Genomic DNA, 20,496 nt, shown 5'->3' with positions numbered 1-20,496 from the left:
TCTCTCTCTCTCTGTGTGTGTGTGTGTGTGTGTGTGTGTGTGTGTTCAGGGTATATGTTGCATATGCAGAGTCCAGAAGCTAGCTCACCAACCTCCAAGGTTGTCCCTCAGAAGCTATCCACTTTTTTTTCCTTCCAATTTTTAGGGTATGTATTACCAACACTAACACCACTGCTTTTGTTTGTTTGCTTGCTTTTTAAACATCTTTTGTTTGCACAGGTGTTTTACATGTATATCTGAGCATCAGGTGCATGCAGTGCCTGCCAAGGCTACAGGAGAGTATCTGGCGCCCGGGAGAGGGCGTTGCAGGCAGTAGTGACCACCCAGGACACACGGTGAGAATGGAACTTGAGACCTATGCGAGAGCAGACTATGCTCTTACCAACTGAGCCATTTCTCCAGGCCATACAGTATTTGTTGTATTGAGTTATTTAATTCAGTAATAATTCTGTCATGCAGGCTCACCCACATTTTAAGTGTGTATCAGAATTTCCCTCCTTTGGAATGTCACAGTGCATTCAGTGTAACTATAGACCACACTTTATTCAGGTAGACACTGCTGTTGCCCCAGCCTTTTGTCTATTGGAGATGCTGCTGCCGTCACATGCAACCTCTGAGACCCCTCCATTTGAGTTCTTCTGGGCATTTCACTGGAAATGGGAGTCTAGAACCACGTGGTTGCCATGTTCTCCATGGCAGCTGGAATAGGGCTTCACACCTTGCTTTCTTCTCCCACTGACTCATCTTAGGAACAGAAGGATCTGAATCACCCTCTTCAAGAACATCACTTTCTAAGTATTATGTACAGAAAAGTGCACAAACAGTAAGTGAACGTCTTGGTGGATTTCATAAACCGAATATACCTGATGCCCAAAGAAAACAAGGCGCAGGTTACAGGTTATGGATAAGCTGTATAACTGTTCACTCAGCATGGAAACGTTCCGGGGAGGACAAAGAACCCTTAGGAATCAGGAAGTACGCTGGAGCGAGAACTTGGTTGTTAAGATGTTTGCTGCTCTTCCAGAGGACCTGAGGTCAGTTTCCAGTATCCATGTCCAGTGTGTCAGACACACACACACACGCACACACACACACACACACACATAAAATAAAACTAAAAGAATAGGTTTTTGGTTCTGGGTTTGGTTTTGGTTTTGGAGACAGAGTCTCTTTATGAAGGCCTGGCTGTCCTGAAACTCACTTTGTAGACCAGGCTGTCCCCAAATTGAAAGATCTGCCTGTCTCTGCCTCCAGAGTGCTGGGAGTAAAAGCATGCACCACCACTCCTACCTAAAAAAAATCTTTAAATCAAGAAGAAAATATGTGTTATGGTTTCTCTCAAGCATTCGAATACTTGGTCCCCAGGTGGTAGCTGTTTGGGAAGGGTTAGGAAGTGTGGCCTTGATGAAGGATGTCACTGGGGGCATTAGAGTTTCACAAGCATATGCCATTTTGAGTTAACTTTCTCTGATTCCTGCCTGTGGTTCAAGATGTGGGTTCTCAGCAGCTGCTCCAGGCCCCTGCTGCCAGCCCTTCACTGTGCCATCAGAGGAGCCCTCTGGAATTAAAAGCCCAATTCAACTCTTTCTTTTATCACTTAGTTATCTTGATCATGGTGTTTTAACACAGCATGTAATTAATACAGCACGTAAGGCTTAAAAAGTAAAAGAGACTTACAAGGCTCAGGAAAGTCCTAAAAAAATTACAGGATTCATAAAGTCCTCCAAAGTCATGAAAGGTGTAAACAACTGCTAGGAAGAGGGGAGTTTTAGGTCCAGAGATGCAGCTTCACCCATGCTGAGATTTTATTCATTGTTATTGAAAGTGGCTTATTTTTGTTTTTGTTTTCCTATTTTCTTTTCTTTTTCTTCTAGTGCTAGGGATTGAACCCAGGACCTTGTACATCCTGGGCCAGTGCTCCATTATTTAGGTATAGCTGTATCCCCAGCTCTGTTTTACTTTTTGTCTCCCAGGCTGGCCTCCAACTTGCTATATAGCAGAGGACGATCTTGACCTGATCCTCCTGCCTCCTCCTCATGAAGGTTGCTGGACTTACAAGTATGCACTGCCATTTCTGTTTTCACGTGATGCTTGGAACTGAACCCAGTTCCTGCTAGGTAAGCATTCAAACAACTGAGCTACATCTCCAACCCTGTCTCATAATTTTTGTGATTGGATCTGAATGATAGATCAGGAAAAGCATTGATGTGATACTACATTTTTGGGCATCATGTTATGGGACATAGAATACACAGTGAGGGAGGGGCTGGTGGTGTGGTCCAGTGGTAGGTAGAGCCCCTGCCTAGAATCCCCCAGTGAGGGATTGAGGAAATGACTGAGGTACAGTTGCCTAGTAGCATGCAGGAAGTCCTGGATTTTCTAGCCTGCCTCCTCTCTCTCTCTCTCTCTCTCTCTCTCTCTCTCTCTCTCTCTCTCTCTCTCTCTCCACATTCTAGGCCCCTCACAAAATAAAAAATTAGACTCTAGCCGGGCGTGGTGGCACATGCCTTTAATCCCAGAACTCGGGAGGCAGAGGCAGGCAGATTTCTGGGTTTGAGGCCAGCCTGGTCTACAGAGTGAGTTCCAGGACAGCCAGGGCTACACAGAGAAACCCTGTCTCAAAAAAAAAAAAAAAATTAGACTCCAGGTCTCCTGGAAGAGGTGGGCTGGGGAGACTCTACAAGGCCAATTATGGAGGCCATAGTTCCAACTTGACAGGAATTCACCACTAGAAGGGTAAGGACGATGGAGTGTCACTGAGCTCAGTGGTCTGATGGAAAAATGAGGCTAGTATGAGTTCATACCCTCATCCCGTGAGTCTGAAAGTGTGCCATGCACTGTTTTCAGGCCTGAGGCACATCCCTGAACAAAAGAGATTAAATCCCAGCCCCAGAGAAGCTGATGATGATGGGAGCAGGCAGGGGCAGCGTGCAAACAAAAGAGGGTAGCAGGTTTTTACGCGGTGTAAAAGACAAATAGAGCAAGAGGAAAGAGCTAGTAAATACCTTCTGGTGAAAACCATCCTGGCCCTTGCCCCTGGCATTATCCCTCCCACGGGTCTCCGTGCCAGACACTCAGACTGAGCCAAGCGTGTTCCCAGACGCCATCTGCTCTCTCCGGGAGTGGGGCCGGTGCCAGCTTGAGTGTTTGGACTCTTGGCAAAGTTCCCTGGCACCCTAGAGCTAGGGAACTCCACGGCCTCACATCAGGCCGGGGGAATCCTCCCGTCTAGCCAGATGGAGGGCGGCAGGAAAGGGAGGCAGTGCAAGCTGGGTGGACTTCCTGAAGGAGGGGATGCCTTGGAGGGCCAGGAGCATTCTTCAGTTGAATGGACACGAATTATAAATCATAAAATTGATAAACACATTACATGTGTTCACTGTGCTTACTTTGCCAGACTTTGGATAAATGTGTGGGCATTTGTTGTCACATCTAAGTTAAAGTCCATATGTCGGACTGTTGAAATGACTCAGAGGAAAGTGGGGCTTGCCGCTAAGTCTGATAACCTGTGTTGGATCCCAGGAACATACCTGGTGGAAGAAAAGAATCAACCCCTACAAGCCATCCTCTGACTTCTACACATGCTTGCTCTATATAGCATGTGTGCACCACACAAAATAAATACATATAATATAAAAAAAAATTTTAATTGTATGTCATCACATCTAGGAGGCTGGGCATATGTCCTGAGTTTTCAGATGAAGGAATTCAGGTTTAGAGAGAGATGAGGCTATCTATGGGCCAAAGTTCACACATCAAGTGCCTTGAAATGCCTGCAAAGGAGCCGTATGCAGAGAGCCCAACCCTGGACACCACCAACATCACTGAAGGATGCTTATAGCACCCCACCCTAGACCATTCCTCAGCTTCTGTCCTTGGAAGCTTCGCTCATCCCTCCTACCTCAGCTTCTTCCCTTCCCTGGGGAATTCTGCCGTGGGTTACAGTCTGTTGGCACTGGTTCCATTTGTTTATGTCGGCACAGGAGCCAGTGTCCTGGCCTCAGTTTCCTCATCTACAAATTAAAGGGGATGCAGCCAGCACTGGGCCTGGGATCGCATCTGCACTCATTGAACAAGCTGTGTTCTCAGACCAGTTACTTCACCTCTCTGTGCCTCTTTGCTGCTGGGTAAAGACCATACACTTTGCTTCTTAGAATTGTTCTGTGGCTGTGTATATTTAAACCACCTCTTAGAATAAGGCACAAAGCTGTAGTCGATTATTGTTGAGCCATCTTTTTTTGGGTGAGTAAAATGGGGTCCAGCCATGTTCCAACCAACAGGTTTCAGCCTCCTTAAGGGAGAAGCTGCTGGCTCTGGGACACCCCCACCCCCACCCCCGTCCGAGGCCCCTTCCTGAGGCGCTGCGGAGGGGCGGAGTCTGGAGCTATTGCCCCGCCTCTCTCCTCCCCAGCTTGCTGCGGGGTTGGGGCGCAGAGACCCAAGTGCAGCTCAGCAGCTCTCAGACCCTGTGCGGGGTAGCCCGGACTCCCGATCTCAGGGTTCAGGTTTGCCCATCTCTGGGCGGCAGGGCAAGGTGGGTGCCCTGCAAGACCCAACGAGGTCCGGCGCTTGACCGTGGGCGGTGAGAATAGATGGGGATATTGCTCCTCCCCCAGGGTCTTGCCGTTGCGGGGGCGAGGAAGGGATGGGGGCGAACCTTTGGCGAGGACCTGCGCTAGATTTGGAATGACCTGAGGCAGAGGAATCGTAGAATGAGAAGGATCTTTCTGGCTGAGAGTGAACAGTACATATGCTAGAGAGCTAAGGCGACAGGCCAGCCAGTGGGGAGATGTGTGCGGCAAGGTGCGACACCGGTCGAGCTGGACAGGTGTGCAATGGAAGGGATGAGAGCTGAGAAACGTAGCGGTGGGGGGGTTTCTGCATAGTGAGGGTGTTTGCGGTTTCAGATGCAGCAACAGTGAGAACTCCAAGGTGGCTCAGGGATAAATAAGGATACGCAAGAACGCTGCCGGCCTCAGACATGTTTTTGAGGGGAGTCGCTGTAATTTTGCAGCATGTGCTTAAGGAGACCTTTGGCAGACAACAGGGTGTGGGTGGGTTTACCTTCAGAAGGGATGGGTGACAGTGGCCCTGGGAAATGAGTGTGGGTGAGGGTTAGGGGTGTGAGGACTACGGTGGAGTTCCTATGTCACTGGGGATGAGGGATGGATGTGTGTGTGTGTGTGTGTATAGGATTCATGGGACAAACGTTAAGACATGGTTTACAATGATCGTGCAACAGGTATATAACTTTTATTTTTTTACTATTTATTTTTTTGGTTTTTCGAGACAGGATTTCTCTGTATGTCCTTGGCTGTCCTAGAACTTGCCTTGTGGACCAGGCTGTCCTGGAACTTATAGAGATCCACTTTCCTCTGCCTCCTAAGTGCTAGGATTAAAGGTGCATGCCACCACTGCCCAGTGGTACATAACTTTTAAAAATGATTTTTATTTTATGTACATTGTTTTGACTGCATTTATGTCTGTGTGAGGGTGTTGGATTCCTGGAACTGGACAGTTGTAAGCTACCATGTGGGTGTTGGGAATTGGACCTGAGCCCTCTGGAAGAGCAGCCAGTGCTCTTAAATGGTGTTTCTCCAGCTCTAAAGGGGTGTGTGTGTGTGTGTGTGTATGTATGTATATTTAAAGAAGAGAATCCCAGAATTGATCACCTGGGGCCTTGAATAGTCTGTGTGTGAACTAGGCAACCCCCTTTCTACTCTCAAAATCTGTTTTTCTATCTGTAAAGTGAAGAGAAGGTGTTTTGAGCTCTCTCATCTATCCAGAGCCCATAGGCAGATGGGTGATGGATGAAGGCAAGACTTTTGAAATCTGCATTTGCTTCCTCCTGTCTCCAGGACCCTCTACCACAGCCTCTACAACCATGGACAACTCCAGCATACAGGAACTCCAGCAACCCTTACTGCCAAGCATAACCTGTGACCTCCTGGCTCCCAGGTCTGAGAAGCCAGAGCCGGGAACCCCCTTCCCAGAAACTGCCTTTGCAGACTCCCCGAGAGGCTGGCAGCTCCTTCTCCCACCTCTTCCTTCAGTGAGCGCTGGCCTGGGGGAGCCTGAGACCCCTGACCTTGAGGTAGGAGCATCAGGCTGATGGTGGAGGTATCTGCCTAGGTCTGGAGTCTCTCTTGACTGTTCAGGGCTGGCTGGGGGTCTCATGAGTCTCTCTGTGAAGCCATGGCTGACCTGGAGCTCACTATGTAGACCAGGCCAGTCTTGAACTCAGATTCACCTGGTCTTTCTTTTCTTTTTCTTCAGACTTTAATTTTGTTCCTTAAATCTTTGTTTGCTGTTTTCCTTTTTTCCAGAACCCATGCTCCGTATGGAGTGAGGCCAGAGCACACATGTAGGTCAGAGGACAGCATTCTGGAGCCGGGTCATTAGGCTCGGAGGCCAATGGCTTTACTTGCTGACCTGTTTCCCTGCTTCCCCTCACACTGCTTTAGAGTATTCTTTTAATTTCAGATTTTTATTTTATTAGTTTAAAACGTTTTACTTTATGAGTATTTTGCTTGTGTATCTGTGCATTATACTCATGCAGTTATCTGTGGAGGCCAGAAGAGGGTGCTGGATGCCTTGGGGTTGGTATTAACAGGGAGTTGTGAGCCACCATGTGGGTAGGTGCTGGGAATCCAACCTGGATCCTCTGCCAGCTCCCTTAACCAATAAGCTATCTCTGCAGCACTTGTTTTAGGTGTGTGTGTAACACATTTCCCACTATTCAGATGCCCTGGAGCTGGTTACAGAGCAGTAACCACTCAGCCATCTCTCCAATCCCTGCTCCCCGCTTTCTGAGACAGTCAGGTCAGACAGTGTATCTTTCAGGCTGACCTTAAATTCTTCATCCTTCTTTCTACCTCAGCCTCCAAGAATGTTAGTTACAGGTTTGTGCCAACACAACCATCATAAAATTACTTTTTAATTGTTTTCTTTCTTTCTTTCTTTTTTTTCTTGAGATGGGATTTTTCTGTGTAGATCAGGCTGTCCTGGGACTGCCTCTGCCTCCTGAGTGCTGTGGTTAAAAGTGTGTGCCACCACTGCCTGTAGTAAAGTCATTTTTATGTCATATTCCTTCCTCATATTGTGAAAAGTCATTTTTACCTTTTAACATTTATCTTGAGACACGGTCTGATATTCATGCCAGCCTGAACTCCTCAGCTCACACTCATCTTTTTCCCCAGCCGCAAGTGACTAGAAATACAGGCCTATGCCACTCCACCTGGTTTGTCTTTTGTGAGATGGTTTCATGTAGCCCAGGCTAGCCTCAAACTTATCATGTAACTGAAGATGACCTTGAACATCTGTCCCTCCTGCTTCCACCTCCTGAGAGTTGGGCCTGGAGGCAGGTGCCAGTACACTGGTTTCCCCATTTTACTTGAGGCAGGGTCTTGTTAAATTGCCCAGGCTGACTTTGAACTCACTTTATAGTCCTGGCAGGACTTGAAATTTCAGTCCTCTGGATCAGACTTGATTTTTGTCACCTTTTCTAAAAAAGTCTTGTAAAGCAACTTTATGTCACATTCTCTCAAGTGATTTGGAAACCTGCCCAGATTCAAGGAGAGAAACATCAGAGTCGCATCGAAAGAGTATTTGAAGCAGAGGGTTTCGGCGCCCACCTCTAACCTCAGAACCCCAAGAGAGGCAGGCGGACCTCTGTTGAGTTAAGCCAGCCTAGTCTACACCGCGAGTTCTAGGACAGCCAGGACTACATAGTAGACTTTGTCTTTAGGAACCAGGCTTAGAATGTGCCCATAATCCTGACATCCAGGAAGCTGAAGCAGGGGAATGATTTCAGACAAGTGGACTACGCTGCACAGAGCTTTAAAGAACAGAAAAAGGCTACAGAGAAAGAAAGGCCATGTTTAAAATCAAAACAAGTACGTGGGGTTGAAAACAGCCTGCCACGGCTAGTAAGCATCGTTTTACTGTCTCCGACTGTTCCTGGCAGCGAAGACTTTGACAACTACAACTGTATTACACTCCAAGTCCTGTTTGACATTTGTGTCTAGTGTATTTGACTGTGTGTCTGGTCATTTTGTTTGAAAACAAAAAAACAACTTTTAAGATGAGTTCTTTGGAGATCTAGAATGAAGGTTCCTTTTTCTAGAGAGGACCTGGCTTGCTCCCGATTGAGAGGCCTGGAAACATCAGTGATAGATTGTTTCTTCTGTGCTAGATTACTTTTTCTCCAGACAGGTCTCATGTAACCCAGGCAAGCCTCCTGATCTTCCTGCCTCTATATCCGGAGTGCTGGGATTGGAAACATGCTTGCCTTTAGAACCATTTTTGGCAGGCAGGTTGTCCTAACAATTCAGAACACGGGAGCACTTTTAACTCTGCACGTTCTCATACCCAAGGCAAAGTCTGCCCCCACTGCAGATGTTTTCATTTAGGGATCATAAGCAATCTTTCCATAGTTGGATCCTTGAGAATGAACTCACCTGTGGGTGGGTCTCTCTGGAGACCCTCAGAGTCAGTCCACTGTCTTTCCTTCAAGGGATCTAGGGGACAGAGATGTTTCTGGGAAGGCTCCAGGGAAGCACTGGTCTACGAGGACGATGGGGAGAGAAGGTGGGGGAGGATCACCACCTATGCTCTCTCCTGTTCGTAGGACACATCATCCAGTGACAGTGACTCAGATTATGATGGGGGCGACCGGCTCTCTCCACTTCTTCCCCATGACCACCTCGGCCTGGCGGTGTTCTCTGTGCTGTGTTGTTTTTGGCCTGTTGGCATCGCTGCCTTCTGTCTGGCCCACAAGGTTAGTCTTGTGTTTGGGACTGGGAGGGTGCTGGCTTAAGGAAAAAAAAAAAGGCGTGTGAGGAGCCATGCTATGCTTAAGGCAGTGGGGGTGGGCTGGAGAGAGCTCCACATAGATACACACAGGTGTGACCAGATGTGGTGGTAACTGCCTGTAATCCCAGAATTTGGAGGGCTGAGGAGTTTCAAGGCCAACCCGGCTACCAACTAGGATCTTGTCTCCAAAGAACCAAAACCACAAAAGAACAGGGTTGAGGATGCAGCTCAGTTGGCAGAGCGCTCACCCGGCACTCGTGAAGTGCTGGGTTTGATGATCAACATGTAAGAGACTAAGGTAGGGTGATCTAAACTCAAGGTTATCCTTGGCTACAAAGGGGCCTCAGACTGAGACTATGTGTCAAAACATCCAAACACAAAAATAAAAACAAAGGAAGGAAACTGGAGGAAAACCAAGATATTTCATGAACCCAGAATGGCGGTGAAGGATTTAGAATCATCCTCGCTTTCTCCTTTCTCCGACTACGGAAGCTAGTGAATTCCCCACAGGTTTCCCTCCACAGTTAAAGGGAGTTAGGGTTAGGGTAACCCTAACCCTAACCCTTTCTTGGGTTTACTGTGAGTTAAAACACTGGCATATGATAGTGGCACCTGGAAATTCCCCAGCCAGGGTTTCTCTGTGTAGCCTTGGCTGGCCTGGAACTCACCCTGTAGACCACGTTAGCCTTAAACACAGAAGTCATCTGCTTGTCTCTGCCTCCCAGTGCTGGGATTAAAGGTGTGCTCCATTACCTATGTAATACATTCTTTCATTAAATACCCAGCAACTATGTTGCCCCAACCCTGGTTTGGGAATAGACAAACGATTAGTCATACTAGGTGGGGGCAGGGAGGGTAGAGCCACATGAAGCAGGATGGAGGGTGAGGTGGGCACTTTGGTTACCACTGCCCACTGCCTCTACAGACCAACAAGGCTTGGGCCAAGGGGGACGTCCAAGGGGCAGGGGCTGCCTCCCGCCGAGCTTTCCTGCTGGGGGTCCTTGCCGTGGGGCTGGGCCTGTGCACGTATGCAGCTGCCCTGGTGACCTTGGCTGCCTACCTTGCCTCCCGAGACCCGCCCTAGTTGCCCTTCAGCCCCCACTGTGAATGCAGAGGCCAGAGGACCATCAAACCCGTGAGCAGAATGGATGATCTTGGTGCACACAGTGGTGACAGAGAGGACCACATCGTCCAGAAAGAAACAAGTCGGCTGGAGGCCCCCTCCCTTTCCTGGCCAACCCTACCCAGAAGCAAGCAATGTGAGAGATTAAAGATACCCTGAAGCCGAACCGGAGTCTGTGTTTGGGTGTGTCCAGGACGCACAGGTATCTGAGAGCTAGGTTAGCTGGCTGTGGCTGACCTTAGACCTCAGAGCTTGAGGTGGGACCTTATAGTTATTTCTTCTCCACAGTCATCAGAGTAGAACTAGAGACTTGATCTGGTAGCTTTGTGACCCTAGACCAAATGACTTCATGAACTTGTCTCATCTGCAAAATGGGACAAGGTTTACCTCCAGCGGAACGTACGTGCATGCGTCGTAGCCTGCCTCTGAGCTCGTCCCACAGCAGATGGAGGAACTAACTACTCAGTAGTCCATAATCAACAGAAAGGAAAACTGGTGGTAGAGAAGGACTGGGAGCCATGCTTATTCTGGCTCGGGAGGCCGAGAGAAGAGGATACAAGTTGAAGCTAGCCCGGGGGCACTGGGGATGAACTTAGTGGTAGAACATGTAGGACCTAGGTCCTTGGTTTAATCCCTAATACTGTGGGGTAGAGAGCCAGCCTTAACAATTTAAGGAGACAGACCCAATCTAAAAGTGTGAAGCCGGCACTCGAGTACTGGGAGGCAGAGGCAGGTGCACCTTTGAGTTTGAGGCCAGCCTGGTCTACAAAGGGAATCCCAGGATACCCAGGGGTACAGAGAGATCTAGTCTGGGGGTGGCTATGGTGGTGAAGAGGGCCAGGGGCATGGCCCCAACAGTAAAAGGCTTGCTCAGAATTCACAAGACCCTGTGTTCACATCCCAAAGCCAGCTGCTGCTGGTGGCATATGACTTACTGCCTAGCACTTGGGAGGCAGACGCAGGAAGATTTTTGTGAGTTCAAGGGCAGCCTAGTCTACATACGAGCTCCAGGTCAGTCAAGAGCTACACAGGCTGGGAGAAGTGGCGCATGCCTTTAAGCCCAGCACTTGGGAGGCAGAGGCAGGCGGATTTCTGAGTTCGAGGCCAGCCTCAGCCTGGCTAACAAAGTGAGTTCCAGGACCGCCAGAGCTATACAGAGAAACCCTGTCTCGAAAAACCAAAAAAGGAAAAAAAAAAAAAAAAAGCTACACAGTTGGGATTGTCTCGAAAAAGCAAATAAGTCCAAGAGCCACCAAAACAAGAAAGTGGATCAATAAGTTATACCTCAGCTTCCGTGATGTGAATATCACTCTCTCCTTTCCTTAGCGAAAAGAATCTGGATAGGGACAGCTCAAACCATCTAGAGATCATAAATGTACCTTCCCAAGTAACTCCCCAAGCTCACTTCAACCGTGTTCCTGGGTTCCCTGAAGAAATCAAAATCATTGATCTGCCTGCCTCTGCCTCCAAGGCGATGGGACTAAAGGTGTGTGTACACTACTGCCCACAATGCAAGGGGTGGCTCCTTAGGGAAATGAAGTGCCTGCAGCCCCAGGGAAGCGAACCACCTGCCCAGGGCCCAATATGTCAGGCAGCGAGGAGGAAAGTTTTGGGATGGCCCTTGTAGGAAGAAAGCACTTCCCCACTTAGCATTCCCCTCAGCACCTACGAGTGAGCCCCCGAGCTGAGGATTCCCCACTTAGCATTCCCCCCAGCACCTACGAGTGAGCCCCCATTTCCTCCGGTTATCAGGAGTGAATGAAGACTCCTGTCCATGTGGTAAGGGTGTGTGAACTAGGTCTATTGTGTCAAGTACCGGGCAGGAGAGCCCCACCCTGGAAACGTGCCCAGGGCCTGCTGATTTGGCCTCATGTTGATGGACTGTGGGAGCTAATCTTCACAGAAATTCCCAAACACTTGACTCCAGCCTTCTCGGTACCCAAGTGTGTGTGGGCACGCGAGCTGACTGGGCCCCAGTAGCTTGTTTCCATACAGGGTGCTCCCAGAATGCTGTTGTTGCCCTGATTATCTCATGGCCCTTTGGTCATCTTCTGTAGGCTGGTTGCTGACCTCACAGCTACCTGGCTCTTGTTTGTGTCATTTTAGATGAGGACTGCACCAGTCCCATTTCATGGAGGTGCTAGATATAATCCCCACGTGCATATCTCGTCCCTTTCCTCCTGTCTGGACCCCGGGGTGTTCTCCCCCATGTCACCCAAGAGCTCACACACCTTCCTCCTTCAGGAGTATCGTCAGCTGTTCTACTCTGTAAAGGCATCCTGATGCAAAATGTGCCCACCCCTGCTTTAGGTTTGTCTCTGTGTGTGCAGGAGTGCCCAGAAGCCAGAAGAGGCGGTCTGATCCCCATGGCAACTGAGTTACAGGCGGTTATGAGTCACCTGATGTGTGCTGGGAACTGAACTCAGGTCCTCTGTGCACAGAAAGTGTTCTTAACAGCTGAGCTCTCTCTACAGATGACCTTTAAAAGTAAGATGGTCTTATGTAGCTCAGGATGGCCTCAGACTCACTATGCAGTGGGAAATGACCTCTAACTACCAAGTGCCAGGGACGACTGGCACATACCACCACCACCACACCCATCTCTTATCCTGGACCATGGGACCTGTGCCTCTTGTTCACTGCAGCTTTTTGGCACCAAGCAGGCTCGATAAATGAGTACTCTCAGACACCGGAATCAGTGGCTCCTGACTCACTCACCCAGCACGGGGAGCCCTTTTTAATGGTGTCCTGAAGGGAGGGTTGTGCCCAGGCCCAGAATGTCCCTAAGTCCCCACCCCAGCCTTGCACAGGAGCCTCTGCTGAGACAGGACAGGAAGCTACATGGGCATAGAGGCACAGTGGAGTGTTGGCTCGTGGTGGCGGTGGGCGTGGTGGGAGGGGCGCCCTACCCTGGCTTGCCTCAGCTCTTGGAGTAGCGCCTCTGCAGTGATTCCCTGTAGAAGCGGAAGATGTGCTGTGAGGCAGCTTGGGCAGCGGCCAGACACTGCTGGAGCTGGGAACGAGGAGGAGAGGGTTAGCCCCAAAGGAATGCCTAAGCCTCCCTCCTCCCCTCCCCCTCCTACTCCTCACCATCATGAGGGCCATTCCCTTCTTCACCACCTCCTAACTCCCACCCCACGAGACAATGTCACGGCCACAACAATCATCCTGCCCAGCCTCCTAAGCATGTCACTACACCTGGCTTTATATGGCACTGGGGATGGAGCTCAGGGTCTCGTGCATGGGAGACAAACACTACCAACAAAGCCACATCCCCAAGCCCGGAAGCTTGCTCCTCACTGATACGTAACTCTCAGTGCACGGGCATGCCCTGTGGAGGTTAAAGAACCAGTTGAAAAAAAAAAAAAAAATCTCAAAATGTTGCCCTCGCTGGCCTTGAATTCAGAACTATGCTTCCCTGACTCCCAAGTGCTGAGATTAAACTTGTGGCTCAGAACCCTGTGCATGTCATGTAGGAACTTCTTGAATTGAGCCCTGAAGATGCACCCTTCCTCTTACCCCCCAGCAGGGATGTAAAGAGGGGCTTGCTCTGAGCCGGGACAAGATGTTATAAAGGTTCTGGGCTGTGCCCTGCCCCCATACTGGTACCTCAGCGTCAGAATAGAGCCCCTTGGTGGTGGACATGAGCAGCTTCTGCTCAGCACTATCCAGAGCAAAGGTCAGGATGGCCCGGGCCTCCTAGGGACAAGAGGTAGAAGACTGTTAAGTATCCGGGGACCCCCTTTCTACGATCTCAGACAGTCTCAAACAGGAGTAACCAGTCACTTAGCCTCTAGGTCAACAGCGGCTGTCTGTCTACACCACTCCACTCCTAGGTGACTCTTCACTTCTCTGCTTCTTATGTCTTTATTCTGAGCAGTTTCCCTGTCCCACAGGGGAGCCACAGTGCTGGTCACTTCCTGGCTGCCTCTCCACTATCCTGCTCTGTCCTACACGGGCAAGGCAATACCACGGTTCTCTTGCCATTACCCGGGAAGCCTCCAGACGAGCATCCAGGTTCCCACTCTGACAGCAGCAGTTACAGCAAAAGCCAGCTAAGGTAACAGGCAGAACAGAACATGGCACTTTTTTCTGTGCCTGCATCTGTAATAGACTGTGACCTAGCAGGGGCCCAGCCACACGGCTAGGGTTTCTAATGGCTCCTGTGTCTCTTCCCCAACCCCGCCCCCCCCCCCGACTCCTCTGGCTCCTCTAACCCCCAGTGTCAAACCCTTCATGTGAGGTGTGGAGAACGGGCTTCCCTATGCTCACTACTATGCCAGCACAGGGCATAAGAACCAGAGCTCTGCTCTAAGGTTTGGTAGTAAATGCTAGCAAGTTTCCTTTCTGGCTTGTGCAAGTCTGAATTGGGTGTCTAGCACTTAAAGCTGAATGAGCAGCACCTGCCAATTGTGTCAGTGCACAAGCCAACTGTCTGTTAGGGTTAGGGTCAGGCCTGGAGGCATGCCAAGTGGCAGCCCCACCTTTTCTTGCTTGGTCGTGGGGTCCAGCACGAGATTTCCATCAGAGTCCAGGGCACAGGTGACCCCACAGAAGAGGGCCCGCATGGGCACACCTGCATCCACCAAAGCCATGCAAGCAGCGTTCAGGCAACAGGCCAAGAGCTGGGTGGCACAACTGGTTAAGGAGAGTGTCTTCAGGCTGGCCATTGAACACATCCATCCTTCCCCTTACAGACATCACTGACTGATCACAGAGCAATGGAGCACGGAGGTGGGACGTGAGTCCCGCCCTTGTTTCCATCTTGGTCCCTTGGGCAAAATACTTCCTCACCTGAAACAAGGCAACCTGAGAATCACACATGCCAGAGCTCTCGAACCAGAGCCTGAGCCCCACTGTCTTGGGGTTTACACAGGAATTACAGTGCTACCCAGTACAAAGCCCAGTGAGAACTAAGTGACTTAACATCGTGCGGTGCTCAGTGCTGGTCCCAGCAGCACACAGTAAGCCCTGTTTGCTAATTTTTTAAAAATTACATTTATCTATTGGCAAGTGTGCACCATTGTGCTCACGTGGTAGGTAGGTAGAGGACAAGTTAAGGAGTTGTTTTGCTCCTTCTACTACATGAGCCTTGGGGACTGAACTCAGGCCGTCAGCCTTGGCAGTGAGCACCTTTCTCCACCGAACCATCTTGCTGACCATGGCATTGTTGTGTGCTCTGTATGAGCTGCTGCCTGGCACAGGTCCTGGGTGGCCGAGGGTACATTCCAAGGTCACCAGAATGGAAGCCAGAGGGGAGGTTCTGGGCACTTCCTGGAGGAGAGGATACAGAGCCAGCGTCGCTCACCACCTGCAGCACCACGGTGATTGAGGTCCGGGGGTGCAGGGCCCCTAGAACCACAGCTTCACAGGTATTCCTGACCAGCCGCTCTCGGCTCTTCTCGGCCACGCCTGGGGAGATGGGAAGCGGTCAGGCTCTTCCCTTCCACCCCGTCGTCTTGTTCTGCTTGGTCTAGCCTCTGGAGGGAGGCTTCAGGAAGGGGCTGTCAGCCTCAGCCAGGGATGGCGTATACACTCCCAGGGGAGAGCGGGCCAGTCGGAAAGTTTCTGAGTAACTCCTGCTAAGGCCAACCTTGGCCAGGGGTCCACCAGCCAGCGGCCCAAGGAGGAATACCCAGAGGTGCCCATGTCCTGTGCTACTGGCCATATCTACTCCCACCAGAGCAGGCCCATCCTACGACACATGGGGAGAAGTGGTAAAGGGCAGAAAAAATAAGTTAACGGGAAGGAAGAGCGAGGAAGGCAAAGAAGGGAAGGAGACACAGAAGTGGCTTAAGAGAAGGTGGGTCTGGTGGTACAGGTCTTGAGACTTGAGAAGGTCAGGCAGCAGGATGATGAATTTGAGGGCAGCCTAGGTTACAAGGAGAGCTCACTGCCATCTCAGAGGACTTGAGACCCTGTCTCAAAAAGTTAACAGGGCTGGCTACATGGCCTAGCCACATAGCCTTAAATTCACTAGGGAAAAGCTAATGGTGTGGCTCAGAGCTGGAATTGCTGTCTGGAGCCCAGCGGTGAGGATCTGGGAGGCCTGAGCTCAGCAGCAGAGGGCTCGACCGGAATCCACCCTGCAGAGTCCGGGACTGCGGCTTCCTGGAAGTGCATCTGCCCAGCAGGCATGATGCTATAGATTCCATTCCAGTGGAGCAGAATCAAAAGCTGGGCAAAGAGGGAGGAGAGTGGGGTAGCAGAGACTGGACACAGCAAGTGTCGAAGGGTCAGATGAGGTCCCGACAGACTGGATCTTTTTTTTGTTTTTGGTGTGTGTGTGTAAACAGTAGAAAAAATTGGGTGAATGTGTGTGTTTGTGTTTTTTTTTTTTTTTTGGGGGGGGGGGAGAGGGGTTCAGTGGAGTCCAGTTACCGGGCAGCCCGATCTTCGGCCTCAGGATCACTTCAAGGGTGGCCTTGTTGAAGATTTCTTTGCTGACCTTCACCTCGGCCGGCCCATAGACTCCAGCCAGGACAGAGGTATCACCTGGGGAAAGAGGGAGGCCTTGGCCGCTCTGTGCTGCACTTAGCACTTCTTTCCTCTGCTCTCTCAACTTTAAGCGGGGAAGTATCTTCCTCATGGCACTTTTGTGAAGATGAGGTGACTGTGGCTCACAGAAGCAGGAGGCCCTGAGTCTCCCAACATCACACGGCAAGATGAAATAAATACCAACGTTAAAGAGACACAGTTCACTTGAAACATATAGGACACTGGCCAGAAGGTGCAGAGCTTACCACAGACTTCAGCCACTGGTAAATTTTTAGAGGTAGTTGGGGCTGCAGAGATGGCTGGGGTGGTGGTAGTGTTGTGTCAGCATGCACACTGCTCTTCCAGGGGACTGGAATTCAGTTCTTAGCACCCATAACCGGCTGCTCACAACCACCATGAAACCCAGCTCCAAGGGATCGACACCCTCTTTTGCCCTTCATGGGCACTTGCGCACACACAGCTCTCTCACCCCAACACACCCATACATATCCCAGTGTTTGGGAGACAGACAGGAAGATCAGGAAATCAAGATCATCCTTGGCTCCAAAGCTAAGTATGAGGCTACCCTGAGCTACATGAGAACATCTCACAAGCCAACCAAACAGAAAACCTTTATTAGATGCAATTAAAATATATTAATAAGCTGGGTGGTGGTGGCGCACGCCTTTAAGCCCAGCACTTGGGAGGCAGAGGCAGGCAGATTTCTGAGTTCGAGGCCAGCCTGGTCTACAAAGTGAATTCCAGGACAGCCAGGGCTACACAGAGAAACCCTGTCTCGAAACCGCCCCCCCATATATATATATATATATAACATTTTTATAGGACAAACAAAAAAGATTGTGAATATGTAAGGGGTCTTAATTTCTACCAATATCCCCAAAATGGATATGAATGGGTCTGGAGACCTTGTGTGGCTTTGCTAATGTCTGCAGGCTTCAGAGAGGCCATCTGCCTCTGAAGGCACTGCACTCAACAGCAGTTTCCATGTTTCTGACCCTAACTCCCAGTGACCACTACACTTTACAGCACAGCTCCAAATCGATAAAAATGTGTAAGGGGGTTGGAGGTTGGGGCCGGAGAGATGGCTTACAACCGTGTGTGACTACAGTTCTTGGGAAGATTGTACCCTTCTGACCTCCTCAGACACCAGGGACATCCAAAAAAAAAAAAAAAAAAAAAAAACACCCAGTAATTTAAAAAACAAGGGCTTAGGGATGTCACTCTGTGGTGGGACATTTATGCAAAGTCCAAAGCAAAAACCAAGATGGCAAGCCTACAAAGGCAGCTTCCTGGGCTCTGTAGGTTTTCACTGATGGACTTTCTGAAATCAGGTTCTATATGGTCAAAGTTGGCCTTGACCATGCTATGTAGCTGAGGGAGCCTGGCACGGACTGTTGTTCCTCTTGCCTCTACTGGCCCCACTCCCCCCCCCCATGCTGGGATTAGGGTTTTGTACCATCAGGTGTTTTTTTTTGTTTTTGCCTTTAAGGTAAGAGACTGTGCCGGCTAGCTGCTTCTTTTGTTTTGCATTTTGTCAACTGAGCACAAGTTAGCCATACCTGTAAAGAGGAAACTCAAATGAGGAATTGCCTCCATCAGACTGGCCTGTAGGCAGGTCTGTGGGAGCATTTTCTTTTTCTGGAGACAGGGTCTTGTGGCATGATCCTGTAGGGCATTTTTACTGATCAACAACTGATAATAGAAAGGGAAGGGTCCCACTCACTGTGGGCAGTGCCACCACTGGGCAGGTGGTCCTAGGTTATCTATGAAAGCAGGCTGAACAAGCCATGAAATGACAGGTTCCCTCCATGGTTCAGTTCCTGCGTCAACGGACTTGCAATATGCAAGGCAAACAAACCCTTTCCCTCCCAAGTTAATTCTGGTCACGGTCCTTATCACAGCAAGAGACTCCTAACGAGGACCAATGTGAAGTAATGGGGATATTGTGTCATTATCATACATACGCATCATTTGTGCTGCTTGCTGCAGCCACAGCCCCCTCCCATCAGGTGTTATTGCAGGAGCCTTTGAGGTCAGAAGTGTCTGCAGCATTCTCTTTCAAAGTCTGCAAGGTCTTCAACTTGCACTAGGGCCCTGTGGGTCGAGTTTTAGAACACGGGAAGGTTCCCTCTCTATTTCTTATATCCCAAGAGACAGGAGAGGCTGATTTCAGCAAATGAGCTAAGCCAGGGGACAGCCTAGGAGGAGAACTCTACACACCTGTGGGCGCTTTTCCCCATGAAACCAGAGGTGACCCAATGGCCTCAGGTGCTTACTGGAGCTACATTCCAGCTATATAGATGGTGCTCTCAGGGAGCCAGGGAGTCTCCTCCTTCCCACCGTCTTGTGGCTGTAGAAATTCTCTCCTTTCCCCCCCTAGGATTTATTTTACTTTTAAAATTATGTGTGTGTGTGTGTGTAGGTCCCTGCAGAGGCCATAATAGGGCTTCTGGTCTCCTGGCTCCCAAGTTACAAGTGTTTGAAAGCTGCCTGAATGGGTGTTAGGAACTCAACTTTGTTCTCTGAAAGAGAAACCTCAGTTGTCTCCTTTTTTTTTTCCCCTTCCCAAGACAGGGTTTCCTGGCTGTCCTGGAACTCCCTCTGTAGACCAGGCTGGCCTCAAACTCATAGAGACCCTGCATCTGTGTCTCGAGTGCTGGGACTAACGGCGTGTGCCACCACTGACCTGCCAGTTTTCTCCTTTCTTAAGCTCGATCAGTCTTCAGCTCTTGCCCCATCTATCTGATTCGTTCACAGGAAAATGCCTGAAGACTTGTCTCAACTGTCTTTTCTCGCTCTTTCTGACCCACCACTACACCACCTCTAGAAGTAATGACCTCCAGCTTATTAGTCATAAGGAGATCAGCCTTTAACATCTCAAACACAACTCACCATCTGTGTCTGCCCTCTCATCTGTCTACTCTGGTAGTTTCTCACCCTCCCATGACCTCTCAATGCCGGCTGGCCCGACTGGAATATAGGATTGTGTGGGTTTCAGCCACGAGACCTCTTTTCTCTCTATTCATTTACTCTGATGAAATGTGTATACCAAGGACGTTTTCTTAAATGACGGGACGGGAGAAGGGGAGATACTTCTCAGCCCAGGATGGGAAGATCGCGTTCAATTTGAAGAGCACTTACTTGGGTGTATCGTCTGCCACAGTAATTATATTTAAACTAGTGGTGATGTGTCTGTCTCAAAGGGTATTTATGCAAATAAACACCTTAGCCTCAACCAGTGATGTATGGATCTACAAGTGTTTTTTAAGAAATCTAGTCAAGGGGCTGGTGAGATGGCTCAGCGGTTAAGAGCACTGACTGCTCTTCCAAAGGTTCTGAGTTCAATTCCCAGCAACCACATACTGGCTCACAGCCATTTTGTAATGGGATCTGATGCCCTCTTCTGGTGTGTCTGAAGACAGCTATAGTGTACTCATATAAATAAAATAAATCTTTAAAGAAAGAAAGAAAGAAATCTAGTGAAGGGTAATATTTGCCTTGGTGAAATACCTATTCTGGGAAAGTCCCTCTTATGAGAGTGGTCTTGCCCTCGATTTCCTCTGAGAGGTATTTACCAGGCTGGCCAACTCACTTCTTCTCGAGTCGGGAGGTGGGTATACTCAACATCTAGAAATAAGTTCAAGGAGGTGGGCGTACTTGGTTACATACTACACAGTAACCGCTCTTCAAAAACCCTTCTTCGGTGAGGATGGCGCGTGCGCGGAGTTAAACTTGGTGAGGGTCGTACCTTGAAGAAAAGAAGCAGATCCATCCGGCCGGGACAGCAGGTTTTGCTCACAAGCAAAGTGCCGGAGGCTGCAGACTGGACTTCGGGGGCTGGATTCTGTTCCGGTGTCAGTGAGTACCTTGGCGTCTGCATGCTTTGCTCCCTCCATAGCCGCTGACCACGCGCGCTGCGGCTCCTACCGTAGCTTCCGCTTAGCGGCGCGCGCAGGTCGACCGGCCGCGTACCTACCGCGCATGCGCTGTTCCAGGGCCCGCCCGAGTTGGCCCTAGCACGTGGCTCAGCGTTTACTAACAATCTGGTCCCGCCCACCTCC

General features: G+C 49.8%; 2 protein-coding genes across 4 annotated transcripts; one reads left to right on the top strand and one right to left on the bottom strand.

Moving 5' to 3' along the window:
• The first annotated feature begins 4,403 nt into the window (after nucleotides 1–4,403).
• Nucleotides 4,404–10,100, top strand: Tmem91 (transmembrane protein 91). Of its 3 annotated transcripts, none has more exons than XM_021219283.1 (4): nucleotides 4,404–4,534; nucleotides 5,859–6,094; nucleotides 8,630–8,779; nucleotides 9,888–10,100. In XM_021219283.1, exons 2-4 carry the CDS (start codon nucleotides 5,885–5,887, stop codon nucleotides 9,951–9,953), a joined length of 426 nt encoding a protein of 141 aa, XP_021074942.1. In that variant the 5' UTR covers nucleotides 4,404–4,534; nucleotides 5,859–5,884; the 3' UTR covers nucleotides 9,954–10,100. The 3 variants fall into 3 exon arrangements, with proteins under 3 accessions (XP_021074942.1, XP_021074941.1, XP_029388111.1); XM_021219282.1 differs by having other exon boundaries at nucleotides 9,740–10,100; XM_029532251.1 differs by lacking the exon at nucleotides 4,404–4,534 and adding an exon at nucleotides 4,748–4,828 and having other exon boundaries at nucleotides 9,740–10,097.
• A 2,532-nt stretch (nucleotides 10,101–12,632) lies between these two features.
• Exosc5 (exosome component 5) lies at nucleotides 12,633–20,410 on the bottom strand. Its single transcript, XM_021219281.1, has 6 exons — nucleotides 20,184–20,410; nucleotides 16,319–16,432; nucleotides 15,228–15,349; nucleotides 14,422–14,562; nucleotides 13,547–13,636; nucleotides 12,633–12,950 (listed from the first exon to the last, which is right to left on the bottom strand). The coding sequence occupies exons 1-6, from the start codon at nucleotides 20,329–20,331 to the stop codon at nucleotides 12,858–12,860; spliced, it is 708 nt and encodes a 235-aa protein (XP_021074940.1). The 5' UTR covers nucleotides 20,332–20,410; the 3' UTR covers nucleotides 12,633–12,857.
• Between the last annotated feature and the right edge of the window lie 86 nt (nucleotides 20,411–20,496).

Source organism: Mus pahari, chromosome 19 (assembly GCF_900095145.1).
Source record: "Mus pahari chromosome 19, PAHARI_EIJ_v1.1, whole genome shotgun sequence".
Taxonomy (NCBI): Eukaryota; Metazoa; Chordata; class Mammalia; order Rodentia; family Muridae; genus Mus; species Mus pahari.
This window is presented reverse-complemented; position numbering and strand designations above follow the sequence as displayed.